The 17,855-nt window shown below is 36.8% G+C and overlaps 1 protein-coding gene across 4 annotated transcripts in view; it reads right to left on the bottom strand.

Annotated features, from left to right (window-relative positions):
- The window catches only part of LOC127489251 (ankyrin repeat domain-containing protein 26), a 235,550-nt gene that overhangs the window by 80,448 nt on the left and 137,247 nt on the right, over window positions 1-17,855 (bottom strand). For all 4 annotated transcript variants that reach the window (XM_070056031.1, XM_070056032.1, XM_070056030.1 and 1 more), the window contains 3 exons: window positions 14,450-14,622; window positions 7,660-7,821; window positions 1,868-1,982 (listed from right to left, as the gene is read on the bottom strand). In XM_070056031.1, coding sequence (XP_069912132.1) covers window positions 1,868-1,982; window positions 7,660-7,821; window positions 14,450-14,622 — 450 coding nt within the window. The remainder of the gene's footprint in view (window positions 1-1,867; window positions 1,983-7,659; window positions 7,822-14,449; window positions 14,623-17,855) is intronic.

The raw sequence follows: 17,855 nt of genomic DNA, 5'->3' as shown, positions 1-17,855 counted from the left end.
GAGGAGAGAACCTCCACTTTGACTATGACCTTGTCTAAACAAGATAAGAGTCGGAGAACTCAGAGGGCTTCCATAGCCTTGGAAACTCATGACTGGAGCATAGGGAGATTACTGATGCCATAGACAGGAGTGTCAATTGGTAAAGTCAACAACAGGAGTCACTGTGCACTTACTCCTCATGTAGGATCTCTGTCCTTAATGTGCTGTACATTGAGATTTAATGCTATAACGAGTACTCAAACAATATATTTCACTTTGTGTTTCTATGGGGGTGCAAACTGTTGAAATCTTTACTTAATGCATACTAAACTGATCCTCTGTAAAAAAAAAAAAAAAAAAAAAAAGAAATTATCAACTCCCAACTTGACTCTCACTGGGATTAAACATGACAATAGGTCTGATCTGATTTAATCATCATTTAAAAAAAATCATCTATTATTTTTCACTTTATGTTTCTGTGTGGGAGCAAACTGTTGAAATCCTTACTTAATGTATACTAAGCTGATCTTCTGTATATTAAGATAATCGAAAATGAATCTTGATGTGAATGGAAGGGGAGAGGGAGTGGGCAAGGGGAGGGTTGTGGGTGGGAGGGACGGTATGGGGGGCAAGCCATTGTAATCCATAAATTGTACTTTGGAAATTTATATTCATTAAATAAAAGTTAAAAAAAGACAAAACAAAAATGTATGCCACTGGAAATTGTAAATCAGATATATTCACAAAAGCAAGAGAGATTAAAAATTTAAAATGAAAAAAAAAATTACCTTCAAATAGGCAGAAGAAACAAAGGATAGGCAGTAGGACTTGATTATGTCTCAGGGATTTACCACAGAAAATGTATGCAAAAAACCCACCATCATCAAAGCAAACATATTCTACCATGCATGTCTAGGTTTTATTCTCCATTAGGTGATATGTTTTGGAAAATTTCATTCTAATAGCATTAGCACTTAACGACAGAGCACTAATCTTTCTAAAAATAAAATTTAGTATTTAGATTCTCAAAACTCACCAAACCAACTGGAAATGTCTAGTTGTAAAACAACAATGTTATGCTCAAGTCAGTTTCACATCATAAATGATAATCTATGACTAATGTCAGTAGGCAAATTCCAATTCTAAACACTACTGGAGATTGCCACTGTGATTTTCAACTGTGTTGACATTCATCTTATTGCTGAATTGTAGGCAAATTTCTTTGGCAACATTTACATATCAGTTAATGCCACAGGAAAAACTGTTACATTAATTTAGCATCTCAAAACTTCAGTAGAATTACTTAAATACATTTTCTAATAGATTCTACAATAGGAAAGCCTCCAAACATGCCTATTAACAAAATCTGTTCAAAGAAAGCAAACTATTAAAGAATCAAGACACGTATCTCACATGAACTACTTAAATTTAATTGTATAAGTTACAGCTAAATTCACCAAATAATTTAAAAAATCCTTAAATAAAAGCCAATGATTTAAAATAAATTTCTTTATAATTTACCTAACTTTATTATAATTCACAGCTATTTAGCCTGAATTTTAACATAAAATGTCTAAATCAATCTTCATGTTAGTTATTAAATGCAACTCAATATGCACTGCTTTCTTTAGAAAATATGTACTAAGCACCATCATGTACCAAGACTCACAAGCAATAACTCCAGCAATATATGTCATAATTCATCTTCAGAATAATTTTTGGGTTGCTTTAAATAAAGATTACACATCTGTGTGTCTGTGTGCATACACACCTGTTTAGGTATGTGTGTGTATATATATATTTATGTATATATCTTGAATGAGGAGGACATTATATGTAACAGTGATTCAAGTCAGAAACATAAAAATTTTATCAAAGATTAACTTACCTGGGTCAAATTGTTTTTTGAAGTTCTCGCATCCATTTCTAGTGTTCTATGTGTCACTTCAAGTTGTTTCATTTCTTCTTTATGATATTGCTTTTCTTTTCTTCTTAACTGTTCCCTAGTTTTTTTACACAATATATCAGTATTGGTCTCTTTTTCTTGTTTTAGGTAAAAACATGCTTGTTTCAAAATTCATTTTATTAGAAACTAAAAGATTCATTTTATAATCTTATACTACCATGCAGCTTATACACTCTAATAAAATTTATGTTCTCAAATATCTTCTTATAACATTTCATTTAAATCTCTTCTTCAAAGGACAGAGTTGAAAGTTAGCTGTGAAAGCACATTCTTAAAACAAAACAAAAAAATAGCACATTCTTGAGACTGGTATTGTGTAGTGTGTCAAGCTACCGCCTGTGATACTAACACCCCGTGTGGCCACAGGTTCCTCTCCCAGCAGATGTACTTCCTATCTAGCTCCTTGCTAATGGCCTGGGAAAGCAGCACAAGGTGACTCAAGTATTTCAATCTCTGCTGCCACCTACCTGGGAGACCTAGAAGAAGCTCCTAGCTCCTGGCTTCAGCCTGGCTCAATCCTGGCCATTGAGGCCACCCACAGTGAACCAGCAGCTCGCTCACTCGCTCGCTCTCTCTCACTCTTTCAAATAAATAAATAAATCTTTGTTATCAGAAATTACATTCTGATAATTGATAAGATTCTGTTACTTGCAACTGATAACTGTTATCAAGAAAGGAATTTCGAAATTATCCAGTAGAGTTATGAGTTGAAAATTACCTCTTCCTCATCCATTCATATTTACATCTCCATTAGGAAAGGTAATTTAGAATTAACCAATCTTTAATGAATTTTTTAAAAAAAGATTTATGCATTTATTTGAGAGGCAAAGTGATATATAGAGAGAAGAGACACACAGAGAGGTCTTCCATCTGCTGGTTTACTCTCCAAATGGCCACAACAGCAGGAGCTCAGAGGATATGAAGGGAGAAGCCAGGAACTTCTTCCTTATCTCCCATGTGGGGTGCAGAGCCCCAAGCACTTGGCACCTTCTAATGCTTTCTTAGGCCTTAAGCAGGCAGCTAGATCAGAAGTGGAGCACCCAGGACTTGGACCAGTACCCATACAGAATGCTGGTGCTACAGGCAGAGGCTTAACTTACTATGCAACAGTTCTGGCCCTTAATGAATTATTTTTTTTTTAACTTTTATTTAATGAATATACGTTTCCAAAGTACGAATAATGGATTACTATGGCTTCCCCCCCATACCGTCCCTCCCACCCACAACCCTCCCCTTTCCCACTCCCTCTCCCCTTCCATTCACATCAAGATTCATTTTCGATTATCTTAATATACAGAAGATCAGCTTAGTATACATTAAGTAAGGCTTAATGAATTATTTTTTTATAAACACCTTTATATAGTTATTAGAACTACAGTTTCAACTTTATCAAATATTACACGTATCCTTAAAAATTATTTAGAGTGTAAGACAGCCTATAATTTATACATGTCTTTTACATGATACACACAGCTACTGATTAATATCATCCAAGGGTAAAGAGTATATGTGTCACTTCATATAATTGATATTTTTAGTAGTATTTTCAACTTAATGATTATTAAAATTTCATAAACAATTTCAAAAAATGACATTGTTAATTAAGCAAGGGTGCTACGTGCTTTCAACATAGAACATGAAACGAATTTTTGCATGTAAAAAAGAGAAATGTTCAAGAAACTAATCAGAGATTACTTTCCAGTTTTCTGTCATCCCATGCATGTTAAAATAAGTAAATTTCAAAGTCTTCAAAGGTTAAAAAAAACTGTCAACTATATATCTGTTGATGGAAGTATAAGCTTATGTACTTTCTTGACAAAAATTTAGAAATATTAACCAAGCATTTAAAAAGGTTTCCTCAAATTTAGCCATAAAATCCATATTGAAGTATTTATTCAAAGTCAAGCACTTGGAATATAAAGAAATGTTTATATAGAAGATGTTTGTTGCAGCATGACTTATAATACAACAAAATATAAACTCAAAATACAATGTTCAAAACAAATCATGAAACTTCTATATGGTGTGCTTCTATGTAACTAAGATTACAATCTGAAGAAGTTGTATTTAATTATTACAAGCATTCACACTTAAGAACTTGTACATTATTTGCAATTCTTGTGAATTTCACACGTCCTAAGAGTAAGAAGTTTCTACCCTGTAAAATCCCAGAATATCTCGGATGGTCAAAGATGAAAAATCCTCCACAAAATACCAGCTCATTGAATCCAACAACACATCAGAAAGATCATTCACCCAGACCAAGTAGGCTTTATCCCTGGTATGCAGGTATGGTTCAACATTTGCAAACCAATCAATGTGATACAACACATTAACAAATTGAAGAAAAAACACATTATTATCTCAACAGATTTAGAAAAAGCATATAATAAGATATAGCATCCTTTCATGATGAAAATCTTAAGTGAACTGAGTATAGAAGCAACACTCATCAATACAATCAAGACAAACTATGACAAACCCACAGTGAGCACCTTATTGAATGAGTAGAAACTGGAGGCATTCCCCCTAAGATCTGGAACCAGACAGGAATGCCCAACTCTTACCACTGTCATTCCATATAATCATGGAAGTTTTAGCCAGAGCCACTAGGCAAGAAAATAAAACCAAAGGAATACAAATTGGGAAGGAAGAAGTCAAACTATTCCAATTTGCAGATGACATGCTTTCATATTTAGGGGATGCAAAAGACTCCACTAAGAGACTACTGAAACTCATAAAAGAGTTTGGTAAAGTGGCAGAATATCAAATTAACACACAAAAATCAAATAAATAGCTGATCTATACATAGACAATGCCATAACAGCTACAAAAATTCATACCTTCAAATAAATTTAACCAAGGATGTCAAAGATTTCTATGATGAAAATTACAAAACATTAGAAAGTGAAATAGAAGAAGACATAAAAAGTAGAAAAATCTTCGATGTTCATGGTTTGGAAGAATCAAAATCATGAAAATGTCTGTACTACCAAAAGCAATTTACAGATTCAATTCATTCCTAATCAAAATATCCATCAGATTTTTCTCAAATTTAAAAAGAATGATGCTAAAATACATAAGGAAACACTAGAGACCCTGAATAGCTAAAGCAATGTTAAACAATAAAAAAAAGCTGGAGGCATCACAATACCAGACCTCAAGATATACTATAGGGCAGATATAATATAAACACATTGGTGCTGGCACAAAAACAGATGTATAGACCAATGGCATAGAATAGAAACTCCAGAAATCAATCCATGCATCTACAATGAGCTTACTTTTGACAAAGAAGATAAAATCAATCCCTGAAGAAAGAACAGTCTCTTCAACAAATGGTGTTGGGGAAACTGGATCTTCTCATGCAGAAATATGAAATAAGACCCCTACTCTACACTTTACACAAAATTCCACTCAAAATGGATCAGGAGCTAAATCTATGTCTCAATCCCATCAAATTAATAAATAACATTGAGGAAACTCCATAGTATATTGGCATAGACAAAGATTTCTTCGAAAAGACCCCAGAAAAGCACAGGCAATCAAAGCCAAAACTGACAACCGGGATTGCATCAAACAGGGAAGCTTCTGTACTTAAAATGTAACACTCAGCAAAGTGAAGAAGCTCCGACAGATTGAGAGAAATATTTGCAAATTATGCAACTGATAAAAGATTAATATCCACAGTTTATAAAGAGCTCAAGAAACTCAATCACAACAAAACAAAAAATCCAGTTAAGAAATGGGCAAAGGACTTTAACAGGCATTTTTCAAGAGTGGGAATTCAAATGGGCAACAGGCACTTGAAAAAATGCTTAACATTCTTCATTTTGATTTATTTAAGGACCATAAATTTCATGGATTCCATACATACATATTTAGGAACATAGTGATTCTACCTACCCTCCATCCCACCCATACTCCCACTTGTCTTCCTCTTCCCCATACTCTTTCCATTCTTATTTTTCACAAATATCTATTTTCAGTTAACAAACACATAAGATTAACCTCATACTAGTTAAAGAGTTCAACAAATAGTATGAAGGAATAAAAATTAGTATGAAGGACAGTACTGACCCAGTAGAGTCAGGCATTCATGGCTACAATTTATTTTATTTATTTTTTTGACAGGCAGAGTGGACAGTGAGAGGGAGAGACATAGAGAAAGGTCTTCTTTTGCCGTTGGTTCACCCTCCAATGGCCGCCGCGGACAGCGCGCTGTGGGCAGCGCACCGCGCTGATCCGAAGCCAAGAGCCAGGTGCTTCTCCTGGTCTCCCATGGGGTGCAGGGCCCAAGCACTTGGGCCATCCTCCACTACACTCCCTGGCCACAGCAGAGAGCTGGCCTGGAAGAGGGGCAACCGGGACAGAATCCGGCACCCCGACCAGGACTAGAACCCGGTGTGCCGGCGCCGCCAGGTGGAGGATTAGCCTGTAAGCCATGGTGCCGGCCCATGGCTACAATTTATTGGGTTAAAAAAGTTTTAAAGAATCAGTGAAATGCAAATCAAAACCACAATGAGTTTCACTCCAGTTAGAATGGCTCTCATACAGAAATCAACAACAATAAATGTTCACAAGGATGTGGGGGTAAAGGTACCCTAATCCACTGTTGGTGGGAATGTAAACTGGTGCACCTGCTGTAGAAGATAGCATGGAGATACTTCAGAAATCTCAATATAGACCTACCATATGATCCAGCCATCCCACTCCTGGGAATTTACCCAAATGTAAAGATACTGGCAAATGAAAGAATAACCTGTACACCATGTTTATTACAGCTCATATGAAATGAACCAAGATGTCCATCAACTGAAGACTGGGTAGAGAAATTATGCTATAAATACACTATGGAATAATATACTGGGGTAAAATGAAATAATTTCTTTTGTTACAAAATGGATGTAACTAGAAACGATTACTTAGAGTAAAAAGCCTATCCCAAAAAAGACAAATACCTGTGTTCTTTCTGATCTGTCATAACTAATAGAGTATGTAAAATGTAATCTACTGGGATGAAATTGACATTTTGAGATGTGATGATTTTGAACAGCTCATCTTGAGTACTGAGGAGCAGTGTTTTTTGTTGTTGTTCTTCATACTATTTGTTGAACTCTTCACTTAGTGTATGGTTAACCTTGTGTGTATAAAGTTAACTGAAAATAGAAATTTGTTAAAAATAAGAATAGAAAGAGGAGAGGAAGGAGGAAGAATGGTGGGATTATGGGTGGAATATAAGGTAGGAAAAATTACTATGTTCCTGAATTTGTATACATGATGCATGATGTTTGTGTTCCTTAAATAAATCAAAATGAAAAAAGTTAAAGTCTTCAAAAATAGATGTTCCATTTCTGAGTCAATTCTGAATGAACCATCTTCTACCATAAAATATACATGAATTGAAGTTCTACAGATAATTTAAAGCACCAAGCATTGCTATACCTAGATATGTGCATAAAATTAAATTCACTATGCGTTCTGCTACATCATTTCTAGTAGTATAGATGGACTAAAAGCTTCTATGTTAAAATAAAAGAAAATCCCCTTGACTGCCACATTTTTTTGTCAAGTATCTTAACCTTACTGCAGTATTGATATAGTTGAGTATTCTCTTGTTTGGCTTGTAGATTACACTATTCTTTCCTATTTTCAGTAAAAGTAGTCACCGTTAACATTGCTTCACTGGAAACTAAAGAATTCATAGATTTTACCTTTTAAGACGATCGAGCTCACTCAGATTGTTGTCATAAATCACTTGCAGTAGACTTCTAGTGAGTGAAAAGCCATTCTCAAACACTGGTCTAATCCCATACTCCGTGGAAGTCACTTTTTCATTTTCATTTTTTATTTCCTTTATATGCAAGGCAGGGCAGCTATTTTAAAAAGATCATTAAAATGGCTATGTTTTTTACTCTACTGGGAAAGATTAAAGAAGCACAATTTTGACAAAATTCTTATTCTTCCCCAACTTAATTAATTTACTAACTCAAAAAGATAGGAAGTGATAACTACATGTAAAGAAAGGTGTACAGGAAATTTAAAAAATTACATGAAAATTGGGTGAAAAGTAGTTTTGATACAAAAACTTTGAAATCCAGGGTGAATAATTTTTTTTTTGACAGGCAGAGTGGACAGTGAGAGAGAAAGAGACAGAGAGAAAGGTCTTCCTTTGCCGTTGGTTCACCCTCCAATGGCCGCCGTGGACAGCGCGCTGCAGCCGGCGCACCGCGCTGATCTGATGGCAGGAGCCAGGTACTTATCCTGGTCCCCCATGGAGTGCAGGGCCCAAGCACTTGGGCCATCCTCCACTGCACTCCCTGGCCACAGCAGAGAGCTGGCCTGGAAGAGGGGCAACCGGGACAGAATCCGGTGCCCCGACCGGGACTAGAACCCCGTGTGCCGGTGCTGCAAGGTGGAGGATTAGCCTAGTGAGCCACGGCGCTGGCTAGGCTGAATAATTTTTATAACATGCATTTTATACACTTACTGAACACACCTTGTTATATCTTCTTTGGAAAACAGGTAAAAACACAATTATGATATAAGGTAATATGGAAGGGTTGATATTGGGAGGGTGGTGTTTCACCTATTCGTTAATAAGCAGGGGGCTGGCGCTGTGGCATAGTGGGAAGAGCACTGCCTGCAGTGTTGGCATCCCATATGGGTGCCAATTTGAGTCCCTGCTGCTCCACTTCTGATCCAGCTCTCTGCTGTGCTCTGGGAAGGAAGCGGAAGATGGACCAAGTCTTTGGGCCTGTGTACCTCCTTGGAAACCCGAAGGAAATTCCTGGCTCCTGGTTTCAAATCAGTGCAGCTCTAGCCATTGTGGCCATTTGAGGAGTGAACCAGCAGATGGAAGACCGCTCTCTGTCTCCCTTTCTCTGTCACTCTGTAACTCTGCCCTTTAATAATAAATCTTTATATATGTGTATATAAACATATATATATATATATATATGTTTATACATATATAAACATACAGGGTAAGACATTCTTGTCCCATATCAAAGTGCCTGGATTTGAATCCTGGATTCACTATTAATTCCAGCTTTATAATATACTGGGAAACACTAGAAGATTGGTCCAAGTAGTTTAATCCCTGCCACTTGTATGCAAGACATGGTTTGGGTTGCTGACTATGGGCTTAAGCCTGGCTCAGTTCTGGCCACTGAGGGAATTTATGGGGTGTATTAGAAGAGGGGAGTTATCTCTGACTGCTTCAGATTCTTTTTTAAAAATATTTATTTATTTATTATTTGAAAGGCAGAGTTACAGAGAGGCAGAGAGAGAGAAGTCTTCCATCCACTGATTCATTCCCCAAATGGCTGCAATGGTGAGAGCTAGGCTGATCTGAACCCAGGAGCCAGAAGCTGATTCCAGGTCTCCCACACAAGTGCAGGGACCCAAGGACTTGGGCCATCTTCTACTGCCTTCCCATGCCATAGCAGAGAGCTGGATCAGAAGTAGAGCAGCCGAGATTCAAATCAGCACCCATATATGATGCCAGCACCTCAGGCAACGGCTTCAGTAGCTACACCAGAGTGCCAGCCCCTGTTTCAGACTCTTAAATAAAAAAGTGTTGATATTGGAAACTGATATCTGAGCACAGGAAAGCTTTACAAAGGAGGTTAAAAAAAAAAAAAAGGAAAAAGAACTCATGAGGGAAAAATGTGGATGAAAACCATTTTATTTACAGAATGTGCAAACAAAGAGTAGGCATATGATATCTGATATATTTCTTTGGAATTTGCAAGAAAAATATAAAATACCTAAATCTATCATTGAGAGATGAGGCCTACACTAATTTTGAATGCTACACTAAAATATAGAGGTCCACAGTCTGTATGCATAATATTCAGGTTTGGAAGTAGCAGTTATAATTGTGCTATATTTTTGTTTTTTTGTGAAATATAATAATGCCAACCTTAGATGAAAATTTAACATTTAATTTTTTAATTTACTTTGACAGGCAGAGAGGCTGACGGAGTAGGAGGAGGGAGGGAGGAAGGAGCAGAAGAAGGGAGAGGGATCACTTATCCTCTGGGCCAGGGTGAAGTCAGGAGTCCAGAAATCAATCATTGTTTCCTGCCTGGGTGCATGGACCCAAGTACTGGAGCCATCATCTGTTGATTTCCAGGATATTATATTTTATTATATAAGGTATAATAAAACATATATGTATATATAATAAAACATATATACATACACACATAAATGTAGACTACTAGAGTCAAAAGATTATAAATGTATATAATTGCCAACTAAAATAAATAGAATGAACCCAGATAAAATCAATTTTAAGTGAGTATTATTCTAATGTCTAAAAAAACTCGAAGGATAAGCTGCATTCACTCAAGTAATAAAAAATTATTGAGTAGCTGCTCATTGCATGCATGTTAGGGCCTCTTCTATGTACAAAAGATATGGCAGTGAAAAGACAAAATCCAACACAAAAGAGTAAAGCAAAAACATTAGCAATGAACAAGCTATATAAAAACAAAATACAGTATGTTAGAGGAAGAGAACAAAAGCAGAGAAACGATGTTTTCCATGTTTAAGGGAGGTGTGGACATATTAGAAGGCCAAAGAAGATCTTGCTTAGGAAGAAAAAAATTGAAGGAAGGAAAGGAATCAGCCAGGTGGACATCTAAGGAAGAATCTTCAAACACAGAAGGAGCCCAGGTATGTTTAAGGAATAGTGAAAATTTCTGTAGCATAAGTAGAATGAAGGAGATGGAAAATCACAAATTGAAATCACAGCGATAAGGAGGAGTGAGGTCACAACATGTATTGCCTTGTAGGCATTAGAAAGAAGTTTAGTATGTGAATTCAAATGAAATCACCAGGTTTTAAGTAGAAAAAAATGACATAATCTGACTTTAAGAGATCCCCTGTGTTAAAATTTAATGAAAAGAGGATTTATGAAAAAATAAACAAGAAAATCACTGAGGAATCTACAAACTAATTAGACAGCAGCTGATGCTGACTTGGATATGATGTATCTAGCTTCTGGACATATTGTGAAGGTATACTTGACAACATGTGCTGTCACATAAAGGCTGAGGTCTAAGAATGCTCCAAGGCTGTTGGTAGAACAGATGAAAGAGTTGCCATTCGCTGAAGTAGGAAAAACTATATGAGGGGCTGCTATGAACAAGAACATCATTAGCACAGCACTAGGCTAAATTTTAAATACTGAATAAATGACCAAAGAGAAGTGTTGAGTAGGCAGGTTATTATCTAAAATATGGAATTAAGGAGAGAGATCTAAGTTGCAGTTAAAAATTCATAATTCATTTGCATAAACAAGATAGTGAAACCATGAGAAAAAAGATCAAAGACAGCCTTGGGAAATATCCATGTTTTAAAAGTAGAAGATGAGAGAAACAAGGGAAACAACACAGGATGGAGTAGAAAAGAAACAGAAAGAGATTGGTTGAGAATTATACCCTGAAAGCCAAGTCAAGAAATGATCTTGAAGGAAAAGTGTTCTACAGACATAATAAAATGTTACAAAATCTAACCTGAGACTTAATGCCCAAATATGTTTAGCTTGTCCTAAAATAGTCTGTCCACAAATATAACACCATAAGTAATTGTTATTTTCCTATTGTTTCAAACTATATTGACAAAATGTATTATTTGAAAAAAATTGTTTAAAGATGTTTTACCCTCAAAGGATCAAATATTTTGAGTGGTTAATTAAAATGAGAGCCTGTGACAGCACTTTGCCACAGAGGGTTAAGCCACCATATGAAGTGCCACCATCCCATATGGGCCAGTTCAAGTCCTGATTTCTCTGCTTCCAATTCAGCTCCCTGCTAAGGTGCCTGGGAAATCAGTGGAGGACTGTCCAAGTTTTTGGGCTCATGCAACCATATGAGAGACCTGAAACAAATGCCTGGCTTCAGGCTGGCCCAGGTCCAGCCATTGCTGCCATTTGGGGAGCAAACCAGTGGATGCAAGATCTCTCTGTATCTCTTTCTCTGTCCCTCTAACTAGAAAAAGAGAGAGAGAGAGAGAGAGAGAGAGAGAGAGAGAGAAAGAGAAAAATAGAGAAAAAAGAAAGAAAGAGAGAGAGAGAAGGGAGGGAGGGAGGGAAGGAAGGGGGGAAGGGGAAAGGGAAGAAGGAGGGAAGGAAGGAAGGAGGGAAGGAATATTTAATGAAAAGAAAAGGAGACCTTGGAAAGTACTACAACATAGATTAAAAATCAGTGGCAATCCAGAGAAAACCTGTTTTGGAGGGGTTGTGGGAATGTAAACAACTGGAGTGAGTCCAAGAGTGAAGAGAAAGTCAATTTGAGTCAGGGAATAGAGACAGTTCTCCCAAGGAGATCACTGCTAAGGCCATGATCATTGAAGATCTATTTTTCTCCATGTTTAACTGAATTTTTCAATCCTCGCATAATGGTTTTAGGGAATATTTGTGATTCTCTAAAGTTGTTGGAACTAAAAATGTTCTGATCAAAGCAGTAAATAATTCATAAACTTAAGGAAGTGAATTCCCTGAAAAGTTCCTCATTAGGTATTATATAACTGAATATTATTATTCTGCTGATAATATTGAAAATCTAAATTTTTCAAGGGCGACTTTTGGGTTGCTTAAAAGCCAGGAGGCAGGAGATTCTTCCATGTCTCCCACATGGGTGCAGGGTCCCGTGCACCTGGGCCATCTTTGGCTGCTTTACCAGGCAAGTTAGTACAGAGCAGGATCAGAAGAAGAGCAGCCAGGATTTGAACTGGCACCCAATATGGGATGACAACACTGCAGGTGGAAGTTTAAGTTGTATGCCACTGCACCAGCTCCACACTAGAGTTTTTGTAAGCTCTATTTGATGTCACTCCTGAAAAATACAGTATGATACATTCTGAAACATTCTTTAGCCTGTAGTCCATCTTCTAAAGGAAGATTTATTGCATTAGCAGTACCAATGTTTTGGCATAGGTTCAGTAAAACCGTGCCCAAGAATAAATCCAGCTGAATCTTTCCTAGTACTGTTCATAAAGTTTTATTGATATTAAGCCACACTAATTACCTTATAGTCTATGGAGGATTTCGCACCACAACTATAGAGACCTTCTGATGCAAAAAGCCTAAAATATTCATTATCTGGTTCTTTACAGAAAAAGTTTACAACTCCTGCTTTAGCAGATCAAACATCCTTTGACGCATTTGAGAAGGTTTACCTAACAAACTGAAATGCTTATAAGGAATATGCACCACAGTATGCAAATACCCAATAATGCTCAAATTATTTTATAGATTCTATATTTTAATATTTAGGCTCAAATTGGGATCAAAACTCAAAAATAAAATAGGTACTGGTTATAAGAAGTACAAGTGTCCCATGGACTCCCCTTTTGCAACTCAGCAGATATGGTATTTTAATAAAATATGCTTAAGATGCATCACCAAACTAGTCACATTAAATATTCTCTAGTTGTGAAAAAGCAGTGTACTATAGATAAAACCTCATTTTTAAAAATGGTTGCATATTGCGTTCTTTTATTGGTATGACAATTTATTTCTATTTTGATTGGCATTTAGACTGATTCTAAATTTTTGATAAACAATGTTATTGTAAATGTCATATACATATGTACATAGGCAACATGTTTTATTAACCTATTTTCATTTTATTTGGAAGGCAGAGAAACACATCTAGATAGACTAACATATTAAGAAAGATTTTCCATCTGCTGTTTCATTCACAAATACCCAGGACAGCCAGGACTGGGAAAGGATCCCCAAGGGTCTGAATTTCCACCCAGGTCTCTTTAAGTGGGTGTGGACACCCAAGTACTGGAGCCACCATCTACTGCCTCCCATGAGATACACTCTTAGGAAGGTAGATAGGGGCCGGCGCCGCGGCTCAATGGGCTAATCCTCCATCTGCGGCGCCAGCACACAGGGTTCTAGTTCCGGTCAGGGCGCCGGATTCTGTCCCGGTTGTTCCTCTTCCAGTCCAGCTCTCTGCTGTGGCCAGGGAGTGCAGTGGAGGATGGCCCAAGTGAAAATAAATATCTTTATCATATGTGTTTTACATCCTTAACACTAATTGTCCTATTACATCTTACATAATAGATGATGACAATACATCATAAATGTCATTAACTTATGGGTGTAGTAGGGTACAATAGACCATACTATGCTATCTTGTCAGGTCTAATCCCAGAGTGAAGTTGCTACAAGGGCAAAGAATGGTTTATTTCAAATTTTGACATGTGCTCTTAAGCTACCCTTCAAAGAGTCTTATAATTGTATTTACCAACAGTAGATAATAACTTTTCCCTCACATTTGCCAACTATTAACTTTTAAACAAATACTTAGCAGTATGGTTTGCAAATATTATTTGTTTCTTGATATATTTCTAATTCCAAAGCATGGAATAAAATCCTTAGTAAAAATATGTTAATCATAGATAATAACCCAATTAGAAGTGGCTTTATAGCACAATAAAAATCACATCACCTAATGTTAAATATTGCTATAGACTTACGAATAATATTCTTCACTCTTCTTAGTGGCAGATTGCTGGTTGTCAAGGTCCCCGCTCTGTCTCTGCTGATTCAGTCCACAACCATCACTGTCATCAGGAGGAGCAGGACTTTCATGCAAGTTTCTTAACACTTCCATTTCCTTACTTTGGCAACGCTGCCCTTTTTCTTCAAACTTTAATGAAAGTTTCATATTAAAATCGCTGTTAGTACATAAATATAAACATTTTTGTGTTCATTTATTATTCATTTTATGTAGCACATTTATTGCTACATAAATGTTTTACATACACTGTTTTCTACTACAGTGACAGAAAAAAATTTTGAACATCCTGCTACTGGTTGGAAAAAGTTTATCAATAATACTTTGGATATTACACATGTTACAATTCTTCAATAAAACAACAATGGAAACTGGAGAAACAATTCACCTCCAATAATTAGCTCTTACAATACACCACAGGCAATAGACAGTGTGCTAGAATCCTACAATGGTCTTAAAATGCTAATGTAAATTTCTGGTATTATTGATATTATTACTTTTTTTTTGACAGGCAGAGTGGACAGTGAGAGACAGAGAAAGAGAGAAAGGTCTTCCTTTTGCCGTTGGTTCACCCTCCAATGGCCGCCGTGGCCGGCGCACCGCGCTGATCCAAAGGCAGGAGCCAGGTGCTTCTCCTGGTCTCCCATGGTGTTCATGTTCAGGTAGGGTTATGATAAATAACCCTACACTTCTTAAATATTTATTTACATATGAGAGAGAGAGAGAGCACTTTCATCTGTTGGTTCCTTCCCCAGATGGCTGCAATGGCAAACACTGGGCAAGGCTGAGTCAAGTGTCAGGAACTGCATCCAGGACTCCCAGATCAGTAGTAGGGGGCCAAGCACTTGGGTCTTCCTCCACTGTCTTCCTCACGCCATTATCAGGGAGTCAGATTGGAAGTAAGAAGCCAGATTATGAATTGTCACCAAGTGGGATGCTGGCATCAAAGGTGGCAGCTTTACCCACTATGTAATGTCAGTTCCAATTCAATCCCATCAAGGTGGCATGTACCAATGCCATCTCACTATTCCAAGTGATCAATTTCAGTTCACAATTGATCATAATGAAAGGACTAAGAGTCAAAGGGAGCACATAAACAAGTCTAGTACCTGCTAACACTAACCGATAGAATAAATAAAGGGGACAGTGATCCAACAGGGGAAGTGAGATACTCAGCAGACTCATAGAATGGCAGATGTCCTAAATAGCACTCTGGCCTCAGAATCAGCTCTAAAGGCATTCGGATCTGGCTGAAAAGCCCATGAGAGTATTTCAGGCATGGAAAGCCAAGACACTCTGGCAAAAGATCTCTGTGAGTGAGATCCCAGTGGAAAGAACAGGTCTTCAAAGAAGGAGGTACCTTTCTCTGAAAGGAGGAGAGAACCTCCACTTTGACTATGACCTTGTCTAAACAAGATAAGAGTCGGAGAACTCAGAGGGCTTCCATAGCCTTGGAAACTCATGACTGGAGCATAGGGAGATTACTGATGCCATAGACAGGAGTGTCAATTGGTAATGTCAACAACAGGAGTCACTGTGCACTTACTCCTCATGTAGGATCTCTGTCCTTAATGTGCTGTACATTGAGATTTAATGCTATAACGAGTACTCAAACAATATATTTCACTTTGTGTTTCTATGGGGGTGCAAACTGTTGAAATCTTTACTTAATGTATACTAAACTGATCCTCTGTAAAAAAAAAAAAAAAAAAAAAAAAGAAATTATCAACTCCCAACTTGACTCTCACTGGGATTAAACATGACAATAGGTCTGATCTGATTTAATCATGATTTAAAAAAAATCATCTATTATTTTTCACTTTATGTTTCTGTGGGGGAGCAAACTGTTGAAATCCTTACTTAATGTATACTAAGCTGATCTTCTGTATATTAAGATAATCGAAAATGAATCTTGATGTGAATGGAAGGGGAGAGGGAGTGGGAAAGGGGAGGGTTGTGGGTGGGAGGGACGTTATGGGGGGGAAGCCATTGTAATCCATAAATCTTACTTTGGAAATTTATATTCATTAAATAAAAGTTAAAAAAATATTTATTTATTTATTTGAAAGTAACAGAGAAAGACAACCCTATAACTTAACTACATTGTAATAAACTTTAATCCTGGAAACATCAATTTTTAAAAAATCTAGAAAGACCAACATTTAGAATTCAAGAAATTTCCTTACAACATTATTGGATAAAAAGATTAGCTATTATGCAAAATAGCCCATTTTTTTCTATTTTATGAAGGAAAGCTTATGAGCATAGTGCCAAGTGTATACAGTGAAAAACACAGCAGTCTCTAAGAAAACAGGACAAGCAGTGGCATATGAATATGCCACACATCATAAGCAACAACTTCTGTTTAAGTGCTTCACACAGAAATGAAGAACCAAGCCAGAGTCTGATATAACTAGAGAAAGAACACAATTAAAGGGACCAAAAATCCACTAGGTTAACAAAGGCCTGATTTGCTAGGAATCACCCTGATGGGAGGATCTAAAATTCTTTTTAACTGGGTTTGCTCTTCAAAATAACAAAAATTTTAAGATTGTTGATACTGGCTTAGGAATTAATTGTCCAAGATACTCATGTTTAACGTATTTTTTATCCAAGAACTGTTGAGGAGGAAGATGTATTTCATGGAAGTTCAAAGTGATTACTGTACCTAAGACACTCGCCATGAATTCTAGTCAATGAAATGTATTTGTGCTGCATGTTATAGACTTTAGTTTCAGCATTACAGCTCATGGAAATTTTGGTGCATTCTGCTTCATTTCTGAATTTAAAAATTTTGAAAATTCTCCAAAATATCAAAGATGGTACTTCCTCATTTTATGCTTTTATTTCTATCCACATTTCACTATCTAATATGTTTATTAACCTGTATGGAAGCAATAAGAGAAACACGTAAAATATGTCACTTTCTGTCATTGTCACCTGGATTTTATATTAACCATCCAGATTTACAGGACTTGACGATGCAGGTCTCTAGTAACAGCAAGGAGGCTTCCCCTCTGTGCTCTGAGCTATTTTTTCTCTCATTGCTTTTATAATTATTTTTTCCATAGACAATAACTTTTAAAGTATTCACAGATCATTAAAACTTTAATAGTATAACATTCTTAACCATTGGGTTCACAAAGGTGTAAAACAAAGCTTTAGAAAACTATGTTGCCAGGCCGGTGCTGTGTCCCTGGGCCCCTGCACCCACGTAGGAAGCCCAGAAGAAGCTCCTGGCTCCTTGCTTCGGATCAGCGCAGCTCCAGCCATTGTGGCCATCTGGGGAGTGAATCAGAGGATGGAAGACCTCTCTCTTTGTCTTTACCTCTCTCTGTAACTCTGTCTTTCAAATAAATAAAGTA

Source organism: Oryctolagus cuniculus, chromosome 13, assembly GCF_964237555.1.
Source record: "Oryctolagus cuniculus chromosome 13, mOryCun1.1, whole genome shotgun sequence".
In the NCBI taxonomy this organism is placed as follows: domain Eukaryota; kingdom Metazoa; phylum Chordata; class Mammalia; order Lagomorpha; family Leporidae; genus Oryctolagus; species Oryctolagus cuniculus.
The sequence above is the reverse complement of the archived record's forward strand: the minus strand, read 5'-3'. Positions and strand labels throughout refer to the sequence as shown.